General features: G+C 32.2%; 1 protein-coding gene across 9 annotated transcripts in view; it reads left to right on the top strand.

Moving 5' to 3' along the window:
* The window catches only part of PPP1R12A (protein phosphatase 1 regulatory subunit 12A), a 139,143-nt gene that overhangs the window by 104,389 nt on the left and 15,602 nt on the right, over window positions 1–19,152 (top strand). For 4 of the 9 annotated variants that reach the window (XM_079141173.1, XM_079141174.1, XM_079141177.1 and 1 more), the window contains 7 exons: window positions 929–1,096; window positions 1,478–1,654; window positions 7,565–7,655; window positions 8,664–8,864; window positions 9,107–9,275; window positions 12,185–12,306; window positions 15,592–15,657. In XM_079141173.1, coding sequence (XP_078997299.1) covers window positions 929–1,096; window positions 1,478–1,654; window positions 7,565–7,655; window positions 8,664–8,864; window positions 9,107–9,275; window positions 12,185–12,306; window positions 15,592–15,657 — 994 coding nt within the window. The remainder of the gene's footprint in view (window positions 1–928; window positions 1,097–1,477; window positions 1,655–7,564; window positions 7,656–8,663; window positions 8,865–9,106; window positions 9,276–12,184; window positions 12,307–15,591; window positions 15,658–19,152) is intronic. The other 5 variants (XM_079141178.1, XM_079141175.1, XM_079141171.1 and 2 more) reach the window with 4 other exon arrangements.

Below are 19,152 nucleotides of genomic sequence, written 5' to 3'. Positions count from 1 at the left end.
TTCTGTGATACATTTAATTAAATTTGATATATATGAAGCATCTTTCATATTGTTCATAGGAATTTATTATATAGGTACAGCAACTGAAATAGATCAGTATCTCCATATAAGATCTGTTCATCATTTGTAATTCATAAAGTTTCTGCTTATCATGGAACTCAAGAGTTATGAAAATGCCTTCAGTGGAATATTGGTATTATCATCTTGAAGAAGAAAATTAAACCTTATAAATTAATTCTCTGCTAAAAGCAACTGAAACGAGTAAGAAATGAGCAGGTATAATGTAGGCATGGGTCTCTGCTAGGAATCTGACTCATGGTCAGAAAAATTTCCTGTGGAGCATGATATTATACACCTGTAATCCCAGCCACTCAGGAGGTTGAAGCAGGACCATCATGAATTTGAGGCTAGCATGGGTAACTTAGCAAGATCCTGTCTCAAAAAATGTTTTAGAAGGACTGGGGATGCAATTCAGTAGTAAAGTGCTTGCCTAGCATGTGCAGTACCCTGGGTTCAATCCCTAATACCACAAAAACAAAAATACTTTTTCTTTTTTTTTTTTTTTTCCTTAAAAAGTCAAATGACTTGTTTTTCCTTGGATAAAACCATATCATTTCATTTTCGTGGGACCTATCTGATGTGACCATATGGTCTAGAATATTCCAGAAATGTGAACTAATTAAATCAAATCATCTGGGTTTTTTCAAAGGAGTTGGAAGCAGGCAGTAAAATGATACACTACAATTAGTGAAATCATCTAAACTCTAGCAAGTTGTAGATGCAACTCTTGGTGCTGGAGCTGGTGGTATGTTTAGGAACACAGTTTCTTAGATTTTTCCTGGTCTTGTGAATTTGTATAATGTATTAGACATTAAATATAGAACACACATACAGACACATTCTATATAGATATGACTCTTTCCTTTAGTTGCTCCTTTGGTAGAAGACAAGATGATTTGATTAGTTCTAGTGTTCCAAGCACCACATCAACACCAACAGTTACCTCTGCAGCTGGGCTTCAGAAAAGCCTGCTTTCCAGCACAAGCACTACTACAAAGATTACAACGGGTTCTTCCTCAGCAGGCACACAAAGCAGGTAAGTTACAGATAACATTTTATGTTCAGGTCTACTGTGTGCTTATGTATGTGCATGCATATTTGTTTAGAAGATTGTGGGGCTCTGGATTTTTTTCATTTACCTTATTAAAATTATTTCCAAACAAAAATTGGTTCCAAAAAGAAGCAATTGTGCATGTCTGGGGGAAAAAATGAGTTCCTGAATTAGATTGCTTAAAATGTAAATTTCTCTCTTTGACATCTCTGGGTGAGCTTTTTTTGGTTTATAGTTGAAAGCTGTCTCACCTTGTGTTTTAAAAAATCCATCCCTGTAGTCACATGTTTTCAGCTGCTAGAAAGTGCTTTCATTGTTTAGCTATTTTCCTTTTCTCTTTTTGTGTTGCTGCTTATGGTGCTGTAGTACCTCAAATCGTTTGTGGGCTGATGATAGTACTGAAAAAGAAAAGGACAGTGTTCCTACGGCAGTGACCATTCCTGTTGCTCCAACTGTTGTAAATGCTGCAGCTTCTACCACAACCCTGACTACAACTACTGCTGGCACTGTCTCCTCCACATCAGAGGTCAGGGAGAGACGCAGGTGTGTAAAGGTCCTAACACTACTGCTGATACGTTTGCCCAGTAATGAAAGTTGGATTCGGTTTTTGTTTTTTAAATCTTGGGAAGTTGATGACCATCTCTCCAGTAGACTTATAAATTAAATACTCTGTGTCAACTTGAAACTATTTAAGTTGAAATAACTAGCAGTTATTAGTATTTAGATATATAACCCATAGTACAGTTTTTGTTTAAAGTCAGTAAGCCTCACAGTTGTCTCCTTAGTCAATTTCTTTTTTTTATCATTTTTCACATTATTTCCTCCTGATTAGAAATTTGATGAATGTTAAACTCTTTTTGAAATCTTCATCTTAAAATTCTTTTCTGGGTTGGTAGTTCAGTGGTAGAGTGCTTGCTTAACATGTACAAGGCCCTGGGTTCCATCTCTAGCACTGCCCAAAAAAAAAAAAATTATATATATATATAATTTTGGTGATGGAAGGGTTCTGTTCATGTGTATAAGCCAGATAATTGTGTTGAAGACATTCAGTTAATTCTAGTAGATCTGGTACATGGAAAGCATTCATTAGTTACATTTTTTAAAAAACCTGAATTTATTTTGTGTGCTTAGATGTATTTAGAAACATTGTTCACATCTTCCCACTGCCACCTGATGATATGAAATCATAGTTGTAGAAAAGAGCCTACTTATCTTTTGCGATATTCTTGCTTACAGAAGGAAACTGAGACCCAGAGATATGTGACTATCCAATTTTGTATAGTTAGTTAATTGGTGTGATAGCTGAGGTTCGCCCCAAGGTTGTAGAAGAATCTGTCTGGTCCTTTTCAGCTCTGTCAAGCACAGTCCCTAGCTTTGAATTTTGTTTTTCCCTCTTGAAATAAATGAAATCTTAGTAACTGAATATCAGCTTTGTTTTTATAGTATATTCTTATTTTCTTACTAAAATACTGAGCAGATGAACATTGTTTTATTTCTGTCACAGTGTTATATACAGAGTGCTTTTTTCTCTAGTGCCTAGTAAAGTGCTTTGCCTATAGTATTAGTGGCCTAATCATAGTGTTTGTTTTTGAATATGTGAAAAGTAACAAGTTATTGTTAAATATTTTTTCTTACCATTGCATCTTTAGTTTTTATGACTATATTTAATGGTGAATTTTAATGATACTTATGTAACACCACTGTAAATGCTTAGTACTTTTTGAGTGGAATACCACCATGTCATGTTAATTTTAATTACTATTTTCTATAAATTTAGGTCTGTTTTAGGTTTTTATGGTGCTTTTAATGGGACCATATACCAACAGAAATTAAAGGATCTCACACATCACTCTTACCAAAATAATCCATCATTTGATCAAACTTATCAAAATAAATTTGTGGACTTAGCCTGTTTTTGATGGATGTATTGAAGAAGAGTGAAAAGTCCTTCATTTTTTACATTTTTAAATCTTTACTGTGCCTTTTTTTTTTTTTTTTTTTTTTTAAGGCAGTGCTAGGGCTTGAACCCAGGGCCTCTGTACTGAGCTACATACCAGCCCCTTGCTATGTCTTAATCCCTAAGAGTAGAATTATCTAATTATCTTCCGGTCAGAATTTCTTCTTCTGTAAAAGGGGTATTTGATTTATGTAATTTTTAACTTCTGGAATACTTTCTGTCTCCAGCATCCCATGCTTTTAAAAATTTCTCCAGTAACAAGTAAAACCTCATGAATAACTTTCCAGAATCATCAGTTGTTTCAGAACAAATTATGAGGATTTTGAGGGGGTGCTGTGGTAGGGATAAAATCCAGGGACTTTTGCATGCTTGGAAAGCCTTTACCACTGAACTACACTTTTAGCTTCCAAATTATGATTCCTGATGTCAGGGTGTTTTTTTGTTTGTTTGTTTGTTCCTTTTGGAAAGAGTTGAGTTTTGACTTTTAGAATCCGTCCTAAATTAATTTTAATGGGAGACATTAAAGATGGAAATTAAATTTTTTGTTAGGACAATGCAGGTTCTAATAACATAATAAAATGAGTCTGCTGACATTGTTTTTGGTCTTATTGTAGAGATTTTGTTTGTCTTACCTTGTTTCAATGATGTTTGCAGTATTATTAATGTTTGTGTGTTCTCCAGTGTGAAAGTCATTTATAGTTTTTAATACATTGTTGACTTCTATCTTTCAATCAAATTTCATCATTGGTTCTAAGTGTTTATGATTCATAATTTGCCTTAAAATGTATATACAATAATTTCAAAATATACTGTGGCTGAAAAAGATAAATCAACACATTCATACCATTAGGTACCTTAGTATGCCTTTAGGGTTTTACATAACGTTACTACACACACTTTTAAATTTACAGTGTTCTTGAATTTTCCTGTTGCTTTTTATTAGGACTGTGTTGAGAGTTCTTGTTTTTCTTAGTTAAGAATTCCAGTGTATTAATTTTTGTTTGGTAGTAGGAAAAAGTAAGATTTAAATAGGTGGAGCATAAGTAGCAAATTCTTTGACCATTTTAAGTATTTGTAATTCTCCAGTCTTTCCAAACTGCAAAAATTACCTTACAAATAACTTCATACTTACATGGAACTGTTGCTTTTGTATAAGTACTCTATTCTGCCATTTTCCCTTGGGTCAGCCATCTCCCATTTGCCCATTTGTATTTCCTCTGGAAGGAAAAAAAGCGGAACAAAATTGAAAGGGCTGGTGTCAGTTTTTTAAAGATGAAATTTAGTTGACTAACCACAATCTAACTATTATAAATAAGTATAGAAGTGAAATTTTTAAAATGTAGACTAATTGGGTTTGTTTAAAAAAAAAATACTGTACTGAAAAAAAATGACCTTTGGGTTGCTCACAGAATAATCTAAGACAAATTCCACACCCTGTGTAACAAGAAGAAAGAAATGTAATAAGACACTATGATACAGCTGTATTTAAGGCAACAATGGAGTTTGACTGATACATTCTACCATCTTTTTGATGAATCAGTTCTTCGGGATTGAAGACATAAAATAATTTTTTTCCTCTTTATCCTATTCTTAGAGGTCTGCTTTATATACTTTACATAATCTCTCAGTACTAAATATCAGATGGTGACTAACAGATATTGGAAAATGTGTTTTCAGTTGCAAATTAATAGGCTAGATTTAATGCTAATTTCAGACAAGTATGTGTGGAAAATTTAAATGAGCAGTTCTTATAAGTTTTTCAGAAAACTTTTACTTATCTCCCCAACCCATCTATTTCAGTGAGATGTAATGATTTGTTAACTTTCATGGCATCTTGTAACTGTATTAAGAAGGAATTCAGGGCCATTGGAAGAGAGTATGATAGTTGATTGGTATGATTTGCCCTGGGGGTAAAAAAAAGTCAAGTGGCAATGTAGTTTCTTTGTTCTAAACTAAATGCAAAAGTTGAACCATGTAGAGTTGGAGCCAGAATTCACATTCGACGTTCATTCATTCTTTCAGAACAGTTCAGGTAGTGCTGAAGTGATACATGCATCTATCTGACCTATTTATAAACATTTTAAACCAAATTAGTTGCCACTTTAGATTTCACCTTTTATTTCTTTTCTCCTTTTTATCTGGTAGAAGTCCAAAAAAGGGCAGGAGCAGTGGGTACATAAATAAGAGTTAGTAAGTGAAAAATTAGACTTTGGACCACATTTTTCCAGGCTGAAGTTCCTAGGAGCACTTTTTCATATTAAATAAATGTGCCACCAAAAGAAGAAAAATTATATACTTTAAGTGATTTGGGGAATTATTTAAACAGGTTACTTCTCTCAGTACATCTCAGACCCTTTAGTAGTTTTATGATTTTCCTAAAAAAGATTGGAATGCAGTATGCATCATTTCCCAAATTGATATGCCTGTTTCTGCAGAAAAACAAGTCTTTTTAAAAATCATATTGAAGAATCATGTTTCTTATACCTTAATAACAAGATTATTGATTATTCTCTTTTTCTTTTCAAATTACTTGTTCCCAGAAAACTCAGTAAAAATATATCTAAGTAAAAATCTGAAAACTTAAGACAGTTGATCAAATGAGCTTTATAAAACAGTGGAAGAATGAGAAGTGTCAAACTTAGTGTGGCACGGAAGGAAGAGGAGACAGGGTCCTCACAGATGTACTCATCTGCATCTGTGTATTGATACAAACAAAACCATGTGTAGCAGAATTTTAAATAAGATTTTGAGAGAAAGTCAAATTAAGGAAAAATGGACAAATTTTATTTTATTTTTAAATTTTAATTCCTGCCTCCACTTTTAGTAGAACAAGTTTAAATTGACAGAAAACAATTAGATGCGTAATATTTAAAAACAGTATGAAACTTTAGATTATTTTCATAAGTACTAGTGTTTTAGTGGAAGTTTGTTAAGAGAAAATTTTACAAAGTGCTTCACTTAGAAGAGGAATGCCTTCTTCAGTAGGTAAATGTAGTCCTACAATAGCAAAAAGACAATGATTTTTCAGTATGTAACAGCATCAAGATGAAAACATCTTAAGTGAGAAATCTTAGTGTAATTACCTAAGGATGTAAGACCAGATAATGAGTCATGTCTTCTAGTTTTATCCTTTAATACTACTCTGAATTCAGAGAATCCAGTAATACATCTTCAAACTCCTGATATCATCATATACTAGATTTTAGAGGGTATCTAAAATAGAAGACATAAAACAGGCAATAAATCCAGAATTTTATTGTGCTCATACAAATAGCTTCAGCTTAAAGAGCAAAATGAATTACAAAGTGAGATGAATATTAAAGCAAACAAAATAACCCCCTTAAAAAGTAGCATTTGAATTGAAAAACTCACTAGACCTTTGGGGTTTGAAGAGGGGACAGGTGGCATAAATTAAACTTAATTAACTTAAAAATACTGTGCTTCCATAAATGTTCTCAGCAAAATGTAAGCTAGTACTATAATTAGATTGAATTTCCCAAATAATACTGATTATCAGAGAGATGTGTTTGTGATGTGTTTTAGGGATCTACCTTATCTCTGTTTGTTCAACACTTTATTTAACTTAGGACATACATTATACCACTTCAGAATTGCTCAATTCTTGTTTATACTCTTGTCAAGGGTATGAGTGTGCCAGAATCATTAATAAAAAAGCATATTGACAGGAGTACAGGGATGCTGCTTACTCACCATCTCCTAGTATAAATTTTGCAGTTAGTCCTAGCCACTGTGTTGAAAGAAAACATTGGCAATCTAGAAGTTAGCCAGATAATTTCACATGTCATCTAAGATTATGTTACAAGAAACTGAAAAAAGTGGGGTAAGAGGAATACCATAAGAAATTAGGACTCTATACCTGAGAGAATAAACAATTTAGAAAGGAATTTGATAACCTGCCTTCTAGTATTTGAAAACACTATAATTAGAGAAAAATTTAAGGCCCCACTTTTGGCTACGTACATACATACTTGTAAATTAACCCAGTAAAGGGTTATAACACATAGGAAAATTTTTAGGAGGAACTGGAAAATTAACATTGAATGAATTGTTCCTCATTAGAGGTTAGATTAGCACTTTTTTTGATGTTGTTTGGGCAAGAGGAGGAGATTCCTCAGTTAAAACCAAACAAAAAAAAATCACTCTTTATCCATTCTGGTGAATTCATCTTTTGCTAAATGAAATGTTTTTGCCTCTTTCAGTAGAGGTAAAATTTTTAATCTTAAGTACCCTAATTCCTTCTTATCTTAAAATTAAATTATATGGTTAAAAATACAGTGAGGAAGAAATTAAAATGTAATGTCAAAATTAATTTTAAGCTAAAAAGAAATGATCAGAGTATATTCAACTGTTTTCTGAAAGTTCTTTTTCTTAAAATATGAAATGCTAAACTTACATGTTTCATTCACATACATTGATATAAATTTATATTCACAAATATATCTCCAGCTGACAGTTTTTCTTTACTGCTATAATAGATCATACCTCACTCCTGTTAGAGATGAAGAGTCTGAATCCCAAAGAAAAGCAAGATCTAGACAAGCAAGACAGTCTAGAAGATCAACACAGGTATATTTAATATGTATAATTTATAGAACTTATGAAATATATATAAACATGTACTTAATAAGTAATAATAACTTTTCTTTCACTTTGCTGTGAAAATATTGATGTCTATATACTAATGTGAGTATATTCTGAAAGGTAAAGGTCACTCTAGTAATACTCTCATAGTTTTTTGTATATGATTATACTATTAATATTTTACTTTTTTAGATTAGCTTTATACGTTTCTATCTCTTCTAGTTTTTTTTGTTTTGTTTTTTTTTTTTTTAATTTCCCATTTCTAATTTGAGGTCCAGGACAGAGTATTTGATGAGTTTTAGAATGAATTAATCATGTAAGATATTTAATTATTAAAGAGTTCTGTGGCTATTTTGAGGTGGGAGGAGGTAGAGAAAATGCCTCTTATATGTGTCCAACAGCTAATATGCACTTATGAGAAAAATATCTCACAGGTTATTTATCTTCGTACTTCTTGTCATGCTAATTATGATATATCCCTTTGTGTCTTTCCTTCCTTAGAGTTGAGGAGCTCTCCACAGCACAGATTAGGTTGTTTGATTTTTACCATTACTTACCCTTCAAGCTGAACTATTTATATTGAAGTCTTAACCTTAGCCTATTGTGTGTGTGCATGTATATTTACATATACTTCACACACTCATATATAAACATAAATGTATGTAATGTATTATGTAAACAATGTATATTTTGTCTTCCTCTGATCTTGGCAACATTTATATATGGTATTTTTCTGTTTTGTTAAATTTCTCAATACTGAGACATTTTCTTACATTTATAATTTTCCCAGAATTTATCCTCATGCTTACTCATGGTGATTCTTCATAAAATAAATCACTTTACTGCATAGAAACTGTTTCAGTTCAAAAACCAATTCTAAACATGATTATTTGACTTTGAATACATTTATATGTAATATATCTATTTCTAAAATATTCTTTTGAAATGAGCTTTAATGCATCTCACAATTAATTGATCCCTTTTTGTGTGTAGGGTGTGACATTGACTGATCTTCAGGAAGCTGAAAAAACAATAGGAAGAAGTCGTTCTACCAGAACCAGAGAACAAGAAAATGAAGAAAAAGAAAAGGAGGAAAAAGAAAAACAGGATAAGGAGAAACAGGAAGAAAAGAAGGAATCAGAAACATCTAGAGAAGATGAATATAAACAAAAGTACTCTAGAACATATGATGAGGTAATAGTATATCAACAGTACAGCTGGGTTGAATAGTATGAATAGTTCTTATCATTCTAAATATACCAGAGATTTATGTACCAAGAAACCTTACATAAAAAATGTGAAAGGCTTTTAGCTGGCTTTCTGAATTACTTGGGCATGATTAGAACATTACTTTTCCTTTGAAATGAATCTTTAAGTATTCTATATGTCTATTGTATTTAATATGTCAAGTGGATTTTAATTTTAATGTTTCACAGACTTTTCCACGTTATAGACCAGTATCAACTTCAAGTTCAACTCCTGCATCCTCTTCACTTTCTACAGTGACCAGTTCACTCTATGCTTCAAGTCAACTGAACAGGCCAAATAGCCTTGTAGGTATAACTTCTGCTTACTCCAGAGGATTAACTAAAGAAAACGAAAGAGGTAAGAAGACCAAATTTCGAAAATACTTTGTTTCTCTGAAATAATCCCTTGAACTGATTTTTCCTAATTGATAATGGAACTAAAAAGGAACAACATCCTAAACTGTTAGTTAACAGCCTAAATGGAAAGAATGTGAAGTTAAGAAAGAGAAAAGTAGAAAATAAATATTGGTGAAAATTATATGGTCTGTAGTTAATACAAATCTTTATAATCTAATACTTTACAAAAATCTTGTTGTTTGCCTACAAAGTAAAGTAAGTACAGAAAACCTGGTGGGTTACTATTTCTAAGAGCACTTTTTTGGTTTAGCACTTTTCACATGCTTTAAGCTATTATTTGCCTACTTATGTAGATCATATTTTTTAAATGTTTTTTGTGAAATTTTTTTTGTGTGCACGAAATTGTTTTAAGCTAAAATCACTTAATATGCTTAATGTCCTTGTGAAACTGGAGAGTTTGAAATGAAACTTCATTCATTTATTCTCTTGGTGGGTGGAGTCTGTGTAAGTTGGAGACCTCTGCAGCCAAGAAAACCCATTTTAGTGTTATAGCTAATTACGGCAAGGGATGCCTCCTGCCATCAGCTCCGGGGATCATTGCCAGCCAAACCTGATTCTTTTCCACTACCATTGAGTGGTGTGTTGTAGCTCTCAGTATTGCAGCTTGCCACCGACTTCTTTCTAGGTTCTTTTCTTACAAATTCAAAGAATGGAATTCATGGGATAATGGAAGGCCAGTTTGAAAGGAGTAGAATTTTTCAGGTGTGAAGAACAAAAACAGAACTCTTGCAGGGGCAAGAGGGTAATGTATAGGGGTTGCCCCCTGAGTGTGCTACTAGAGGTTTATTTAGCACTTGATCAATGCTTTTGATCCAAATTTATGCTGATCAACACTTGAGCCTAAACTTCCATTCAGGTCTGCCCCACTTCTGGTTTTATTTGTTTGTTTGTTTGCTGCTCATAGGGAAGTGGGATGTTGAGGTTGGTGGATTGTAGATGCTCGGGGGCTTAGGGCAGTAGTGCTGTACAGAGTAGATGTGTGCCCTAGGCTGTTACACCCCACTGTAGGGACCTAGATCAGTGAACCAGGCTCACCTCTGCTCTAGTTTGCCACACCTCAGGCCCTCATAGTGTGGCAGACTATGCACATGGCTCACACTCCAGGCTACGTGGGCCACAACTCCAGGATGGCTTCACTCACTAAAACAAAAATTTCATATGCGTTCTCAAAAAATGGATTTCTTTCTCAGCAATATATTTTGGTCCATTAATGCTCATTACCATTTTCTATTTGATGTAGACTCCCTATTAAAATTCTAATTATTACTACTTTATATTAGAGATGAATATTAAATAAAATGATTCCTAATTATAGGTATTTTATATTTTAAAAACTAAATCTCATAGTGTTATGGTAATATCAGTAATTATGTAGGATGAACATCGAATTATTGAGATGCTTCAGTTCTTTAAACTACTATGTGTGAGGCCCATATAGTATTAGTAAACATTTTGAGCTAACATTTAAATTTAGGGACACTTTACATAGAATTTTACATTTTTTGGCTTTTTTAAAAAAGTTGAAAAATTTGGCAACACATATTAGCAATTGACTAGGGCTAAGCAGTAACATTCCTCATCCTCCCAGCCCATTTTACCTAAATTCCAAATATCTGGATGTACACTATAAGCATTGGAGTTTCAGATCTTTGTTCTAAACTAATACTAAAATAGTTTTAAGAACTCCTCTCATACTGATTTATTTTTTTTTGGGGGGGGGGGTGGTACAAGGGATTGAACTCAGGGGCACTTAACCACTGAGACACATCCCCAGCCCTATTTTGTATTTTTTTTTTTTAGAGACGGGGTCTCACTGAGTTGCCTAGTGCAAAAGCTGAGGCTGGCTTTGAACTTTTAGTCCTCCTACCTCAGCTTCCGAAGCCTCTGTGCCTGGCTCTAATACTGATTTTGAGTTGTCTTTTGCTGTGACTCTCTACTAATCACACAGTAGTCTTTTTAAAATCATTTTGTTTTCCTCTGTGTCTACTTTTTTAAGCATATTCAGATACCCTAATATTCATGCAATATGTAAGCCTAAGGCCATTTTAACTGTTGAAGGGAGGAATTAGAAATCTTAAGGCTAATGTTTTGTTGATTTAATAAAAGTAAATATATTTTACAGAAGAAAAGGGTTTGCTCTTAGATATTATCTAACAGAAACAAAATGAATACTGGGGAGCTGGGGAGATAGCTCAGTCGGTGGAGTGCTTGCCTTTTAAGCATAAGGCCCTGGGTTCGATCTCCAGCACCAAAAAAAAAAAAAAGAATACTGATAAATTTGTATGATTCCTGTTGCCTGTCCCATAATTAAAATAGGTTTGGGGTTTTGTTTTGTTTTGCTTTTTTTCTCAGAATATTATTTAAGCATAATAATATCTCCCTACCACAGAATAACAACTTGAGAGTCCCATTATTTTCTATTTAGTAAATATTATTGTCTTTTGAGCAAATTTTTTATTTAATTAGGAAAATGTAGATACTTAGTTCTTATCCTGATACGTAAGAATGTTATCTTGGGGCTGGGGTTGTGGTTCAGTAGCAGAACACTTGCCTGACACATGAGGTTTGGTCTGCCGTACCACATAAAAACAAATAAATAAAATAAAGGTATTTGTGTCCATCTACAACTAAAAAATATTTTTTTAAAAAAAGAATATATCTTAACAGGAGATAGAAATGGATGTTTGTATGAAGTATATAAAGAGCACCAAGAGGGGAAAAAATTAATTCTGACTGATGAACTATAGGAGGCTTCACAAAGGAGGCTGACCTAGAATTGTTTTGACATATACCTTTTAAAATACTATCAATTTACATTTTTATCATTTGTTTTATTTTAATCCTTAACAGAGGGAGAAAAAAAAGAAGAAGAGAAAGAAGGTGAAGATAAATCGCAACCTAAATCCATCAGAGAACGACGGCGACCAAGAGAGAAAAGAAGATCTACGGGAGTGTCTTTTTGGACACAAGATGTGAGAACCTTTTAAAACTACTTGATAAGTATACTTAATGTTTTCAAAAGTACATACAGTTTCCTATATGCTTCAAATTATATATTCTTAAACTCATCACTGTGTTTTCTCAGTTTCGTTTGTTAACTAAGAAAAGTTCTTGATAAAAATAGTTAGCAACAACTCATATCTGGTATCATTTAAAAGCAGTTCTGAGGGGTGGAGTTGTAGCTCAGGGGCAGAGCACTTGCCTAGCACTTATGATGCACTGGGTTTGATCCTCATCACCACATAAATAAAACAAAGATATTATATCCATCTACAACCAAAAAAAAATAAAAAATAAAAAACCAGTTCTGTCCCCACTTTGGAATAAAAATAATACTAGCTGCTGCTCAGAGTACTTATACTGATTACCATATAAACTGCTTTTTTTATTTTAGAGATTCTTGAAAAGATGTTTTACATTTAATCTCATTTTCACAAATATTTTAAAATCTATATAACAGTGATTTCCATCTCATGAAATGCTGGGTTGAGGCTCTGCTTTCTTATCAAATTATTACAGTCATGTAAACATTAATTTTTTATCCAGATCCCCAGTGGCATGCCTGCCAATACTGTGCATATGCAAAATGAACTGCAGGGTAGCATTGTTAATGTGAAATTTGTAGTGTTTTATTACAACATATACCTATGGAAGAACAAACAATTTTTTTTTCATTTGTTTAGAAAAGAAAGCTCTTATTGAAGTACATATATATATGTATATGCAAAAACATAATTTATTAATGTATAGCTTAAGGAATTACCATTAAAAATAACAATGCATATACCCCTATATTTTCTCTCAGTCTTTATCAATCCTCATTTTCAAAGTCAATAAGTATCCTGATTTCTAACATCAGAATTAGATATGTCTGCTCTTAAAGAACATTTGAATAGAACTATGAATTTTGTAATTCAGTATTATGTTTATGAGATATATCTGTGCTATTATGTGTAGCAGTACGTTTACTTTTCTTACTTTAAAAGTTTTTTTTTTTTTTACTCTTTTACCCATTCTAAAAAAGAAAAGGTAAGATTTTCTGTTCTCCCATTGAACTGACCCTTATATCACCACATGTTCCTCTTTATTTCTAATAGTGTTTTGTCTTAAAGTTTGCTTGTTTGGAAAGCTTTCTTCTGATTAGCTTTTGCATATATATCTTTCCTATACTTTTATGTTCAATTTATAAACAGCGTATTAAGGACAATGTTTTCTGAACATTTTTATCTTTTAATTTTAGTTCATATTTATTAATATATTATTACATGTACAATAAATAACATGCAATTTAAAATACATGAAGAGCTAAGATATATTTTAAACTGCATGTTATTTGTTGTACATTTAATTGCACAAAATATGGGAAAGTATTAAATGGACTAGAAGAGATTTAATATTTTTGCATTGTCCATGATGTGAATAAAAGTATTCACATTTAGAGTTGATGAATCAAGAGTATATGACTATAATAAAGTAGTTTAAAAAGAAAAGGAAAATAAAATCATGTATAAAAGACAAGAAAGAAATGGAGAAGATTGCAAAAATAGAAAAATCATTTTTCATCTTCCTCTTTTAAAAAAAAATATTCTTAGTTGTAGATGAACATAAACCTTTATTTTATTGATTTATTTTTATACAGTGCTGAGGATTGAACCCAGTACCTCACACATGCAAGGCAAGTGGTCTACCACTGAGCTACAACCCCAGCCCTCTAACTTCCTTTGTATACAAAAATTTCATAATAGTAGAGTGATCCCACCCCAAGTTGAAATTGTTTCTGCTAAATCCCCACTGTCCTCAGTTTTAGTTTCTGCTCACTCGTATATGCCAGAAGTGGTTTGTTGTTGTAGCTTTATAATTCGATGGTTTGATTAGGAACTAAATAGAGGCCATACATTATAATTGATTGTTTCTTTAAAGTCTCTTTTCATCTGTAATATTCTCCCTCCATTTCTTTTTTTTTAAAACAATTATTTTTGAAGGAGCTGGGTTATCACATTTCTGAAGTGTAATTTAACATAATTCTTTTTTTTTTAATATTTCTGTAAGTTGGTAGTTGGAGTTAAGGGATTGATCAGATTGATCAGATTTAGTATTCTTTGAACAAAGTATTTTATCCCTCCATCAGAAAGCACATGTCTGGTTGTTTTAATTGATTGCGCAGTAACATTTTCCATAAACAATAAAATAAAATCTTTGTAGTCTTAGCATCCTAACATTTAGTACATTTTATTACTTAAAATATTCTTCTTAATGATTCATATGTATGGGAATTACAACATAGGCAAAGCTGTATTATTATTTAGTATTTATTTTTCCCCAATTTTATTGAAAGCAATTCTTTCTGTGAAAGTACTCTTTCTGGAATCATGCACTTGACCATCATTATAAGAATCCTTCCTCAGGTTCATGTTGGCCATGTTTTTAGTTTGAGCCAGTGTTGATTGAGTTCTAATCAGCCATCAATGCTCAGGGCCCTTGTCCTTTTTATTAGCCCATGTTTGAATCTTAGCAGATAACATTAAAAAAAAAAAAAAAACAAGAGATCTAAGGGTGGTGTATAGTCAGGCAACTCGTTCTCTATTATAATATTAGATTCCTTTTCTTAGTTACAACTTTTCAGGAATTCTGAGCCTCCCCACTTTTTTTTTTCCAGTTCTTGTGTTCTCCCATGAAACTGCAATGCATAAAGACAATCACTTCATGACATAAAATTTATAATAATACTAGTGGCAACACCATCATCATTTTATCTAGTTCACTTATTAACTAACTTCACATACTTTTTTTTTTTTTAATGGTACTGAGGGGTGCTTAATCACTGAGCCACATCCTCAGCCCTTTATATGAGGTAATTATGGCTCAAAAATTTTTTATTTGCATTGTCACAGCTGACAAAAACTATATTAATATGTAGTATTTCTGAACTCAATAAAATAAAATCTACCTTTTATTTACAGAAATCAGTGAATTTTTTTGACTGCTTCATTTATAGTTGAGTGACTTAATAGTACTTAATTGAAGCATAAATAATATAAAGTGGAATATTGTTTCCTTTCTTTCTCATATTTAACTTCCACTTCCTCACCTTCAATATAAGTGTGTTTCTTAAACCACACATTAGATAGATTTTCTTCACCATATACACTAGCCTACTTAGCTTGTGCCCTGCCAACAAAATCGACTTTCTTTAAATAGGATAGAAAAACTCCCACTTAAAAATCAGTTTTTCTTTTGATTTCATAAATCTGTTTTAGAGTGATGAAAATGAACAAGAACAACAATCAGATACAGAAGAAGGATCCAATAAAAAGGAAACTCAGGTAAATAGTATTACTTTTTGTATTGAGCAATATTCATATTTAAAGGATTACTTTTGAATTGTGTTAAATTTATAGTAATTCGTAGAAAACAGTTATTACACACTGTAACCTACCTTCCAGAGATACATTATCAGTGGTTGCCTGAGGGACAGAGGTAGAAGGACTGAATAGGGACAAATAGGGTATCTTAAGAGGTGATGGAAGTGTTCTGGATCTCTGTTGTAGGGGTAGTTTCATGGATGTATAGCATCTACCAAAATACATCAAATTGTACCTCTAAGAGGTCATAGTTTATTGTAATTTAACCTTCAGAGTTGAAAAGAAAAAGAGGAAAGAAAGTACTTAAAAGATACTTCTCAGAAGTAGTAGAAATCTAGAGCTAGTAGACTCAGATTTTATTTCTGTAGATGGCAAAGTAATGATCTGGAGATAATGAACCTTTAACTTTCTTTCTCCAAAGAACTTTTATACTGATCATCAGAACTGATATTCCTAAGTCTTTAAAAAGACTTTTTTATCCCTTCAGTAGTGACAAAGGATTTAGGCAATTTTGAATGACATAAGGTTGCATAGTTAACATGCAGTGTAAGTTTCTTCCCCTTGCCTTTTATACCCTCCCCATATACTATTGTTTGGCTGTGCAGAAAGATCAGATACTTTAAAGAGTTTTATTCACAAAGGGACTGCCAACATGAGTTGGCACTATCTGGCCTGAAATAGCATTTCAGTCATGTTGATGTCATCTTCTTCATTTTGACTTGGGATTCCTTAATAGAGCTAGTACAGTTCTTTTAGTCAGCAAGGAAGGAGCTAGAGAATGTGAAGTGACCAAAGGCTGGTTACCCATGATATGTGACTATAGACATCCTTATTAGAACCAAGTGTTCCTATTTAACTCAAAAGATGCTTTTATATTCTATTTAGGTAGCCAAATAGATTGAGGAGTGAATTAGTACTGAGAGTAAATTATTGCAGAGGTAAAGCTGTCATTTTTGTTACTTAAACCTTTTGCATATCAGTTGTTAAAATTCCTCCAGTTAACCTCTGTCCCTTCTTTATTGTATTCTATTGTAACAAATTCTCCCATCATTTCCTTTCCCAGTGGTACTCTATGAATTCCCATCTCTCAAGGGGTAAAAAAGTGGACAGGTAAACAAGAGAAAGGAAATTAGTAAAACATCCCCAGCTGACACTTCTGACTTATCACACAGACCCACCTTCCTCAAGCTGGGGTGGAAAGGAGAAGTTTCTGACTTCCAAAGGTGTAACTTCGAAGCATATGCTATGTTTAAATTTTACTGTAAAAATTATGCATGAGATACATTAAGATTCTTAAAACATTAAGAAAAAGTTTTCTTAGTTCCAAACAATTTAAAATAGTTTTTGTCTTAAATAGAAGAGTCTATAGATCTTACTTTGTGCTAGCATTCTTTTAGTCACAAGTAACAGAAAACCCAACCCAAACTGGATTTCAATATATTATTGTACTCTGGTAATGTTATATAGTTTTGTATGTCAGCTTCATCTTCAGGCTAATTTCTCTTATAGGTATGGAATTATAGTTGGCTTAGGTCAGACCTGTCTATCACTGAGGTATTAGGGCCGTCTTGATTCTAGTGTGGGCTGTATTTCATCTCACCTAAACCTTATGACTGCTATACCTTGAGGAAAAGGAAGGATGGAGTGAAGATGCTGACCCACAATGTCTTAGGCAATGTGTTACAACAGTGCTGCTCCTGCTCTCTTTTGAAAACTAATAGCATTAGCTCTAACTTCTTGAAAAAAGAATTTAGGAGCAAAATTCTTATGCCACTTCCTGAAATAGCCTTAGTACCTCAAAAAAATCTGTTTAATGACAAAACTTCTATACAGTTTATTTAATCCAATTTAAACACACTGATAAATGACTTTCTGGCTTGTATTTGTTTGATTAAATAAAAGTAAATTTTTAGATGCTGTAAAGTTACTGAAAAGTTCTGAATTACATGTAAAACTAAAGCAGTTTATATTCAGGATATAAATCAAAAGAAAATTAAGATAAAATTTTATTACAGATGATTTGAATTACTTCATCATATCATTGTTCATTATTTCCAAAAATTGGGTTTCTGTTGCTTTGGTTTACTCATGATTTGTTTTCCTTAAACTATCAGATGGTAAAATTTTTAGCACACAAAGAACATTGGTGATAAATCAAATTTAAAACAAGTATCACACCAATTTAAAAAAAGAAAAAAACAGTTTTGATTATTTAAACACTCTGTAGAGCTGGAATATAGCAGAAAGGACACCTTTATTAAAGTTAATTGGCACATATTTGTTCAGTTTAAAAGTAAACAATTGTAGCCTTTTCTAACAAAGTTTAATTTTGAGAATCAGTAAAAACTAAATAAATAAGCATATTGGGACAAAGTCTGATATCATCTTTATTATTGTATGCCTCTGTGTCTTTTTAAAACTGCATGTTACTTATATGACTTTATAAATGTATTCACCAGAATACATACATACATACATATATAAATGGGGGACAGAATATGAAGAAATTTAAAATTTTACAAAAACAGAAATACAAAAGGCCAAGAAGATTGAAAATGTATTCTAACTCATTAATAACCAGACATGACTGTACAAAATGGAAATTGGCAAAAAGTTAATGCTCATATTGGTATGACTAATATGACATGCATATTCATACATATATAAAGTCTTAGAACTCTAATTAAAGTTCAGCTGTTTTGGAGATCAGCTTTACAATACACATCAGAAGCATTAAGAAAATATTCACTCCTTTTAACTTAACACTTCTTCTTTGTGATACTTTTTCAAAGGCTATAAATCAAGTATGTAAGATAAAACTAGCAGCATTGCGCGTAAAGCAAACAATTGAAAACACCCTAAATGTCTCTTGTTAGGGAGTATATTAAATAAAATGCATGTGCATAAATCAGTATTTTGTGTATTCACATAAGTATTGTATGTATGAAAATGTTACCAGTGGTTGTCTAAGGGGTGGACAATGAGGAATTACAGAGGAACTCTGTATATTAGGTACTTTTATGAACTTAGCAAACAAAAATTAGAAGAATATTTTTATTCTGGAAGAAAGATTTTATGATATAGGGAGCAAGGACATATTAGGTGAAATAATAAGCAAGACACAAAAAAGACATACTGTATGATTTCACGTATGCATATATCTAGAGAAGTCAAACTCATAGAAAAAATAGAATTATGGTTCCCAGGGCTCAAAATCAAAAATGAGTAAAGTCGTTCTTTTGTTTACTTTGTCACATAGTAAACTTGACATTTCTTAAATGTAAATATGTCACTTTCTTCTGCTGAGTGAGTATAAATAATGGATACTTTTTTTAGTCTCTCCTTATGTTCTTCTAGTTAAAAAATAGCATGTGATAGTTATAGGGAGTTACAAAAGAAATTTACAAATGTAACCGTGTGGTATTGTGCATATAAAAAATATACAGTGATGCTGTA

The sequence above is a fragment of the Sciurus vulgaris genome, assembly GCF_902686455.1.
Source record: "Sciurus vulgaris genome assembly, chromosome: 5".
Taxonomy (NCBI): domain Eukaryota; kingdom Metazoa; phylum Chordata; class Mammalia; order Rodentia; family Sciuridae; genus Sciurus; species Sciurus vulgaris.
The sequence above is the reverse complement of the archived record's forward strand: the minus strand, read 5'-3'. Positions and strand labels throughout refer to the sequence as shown.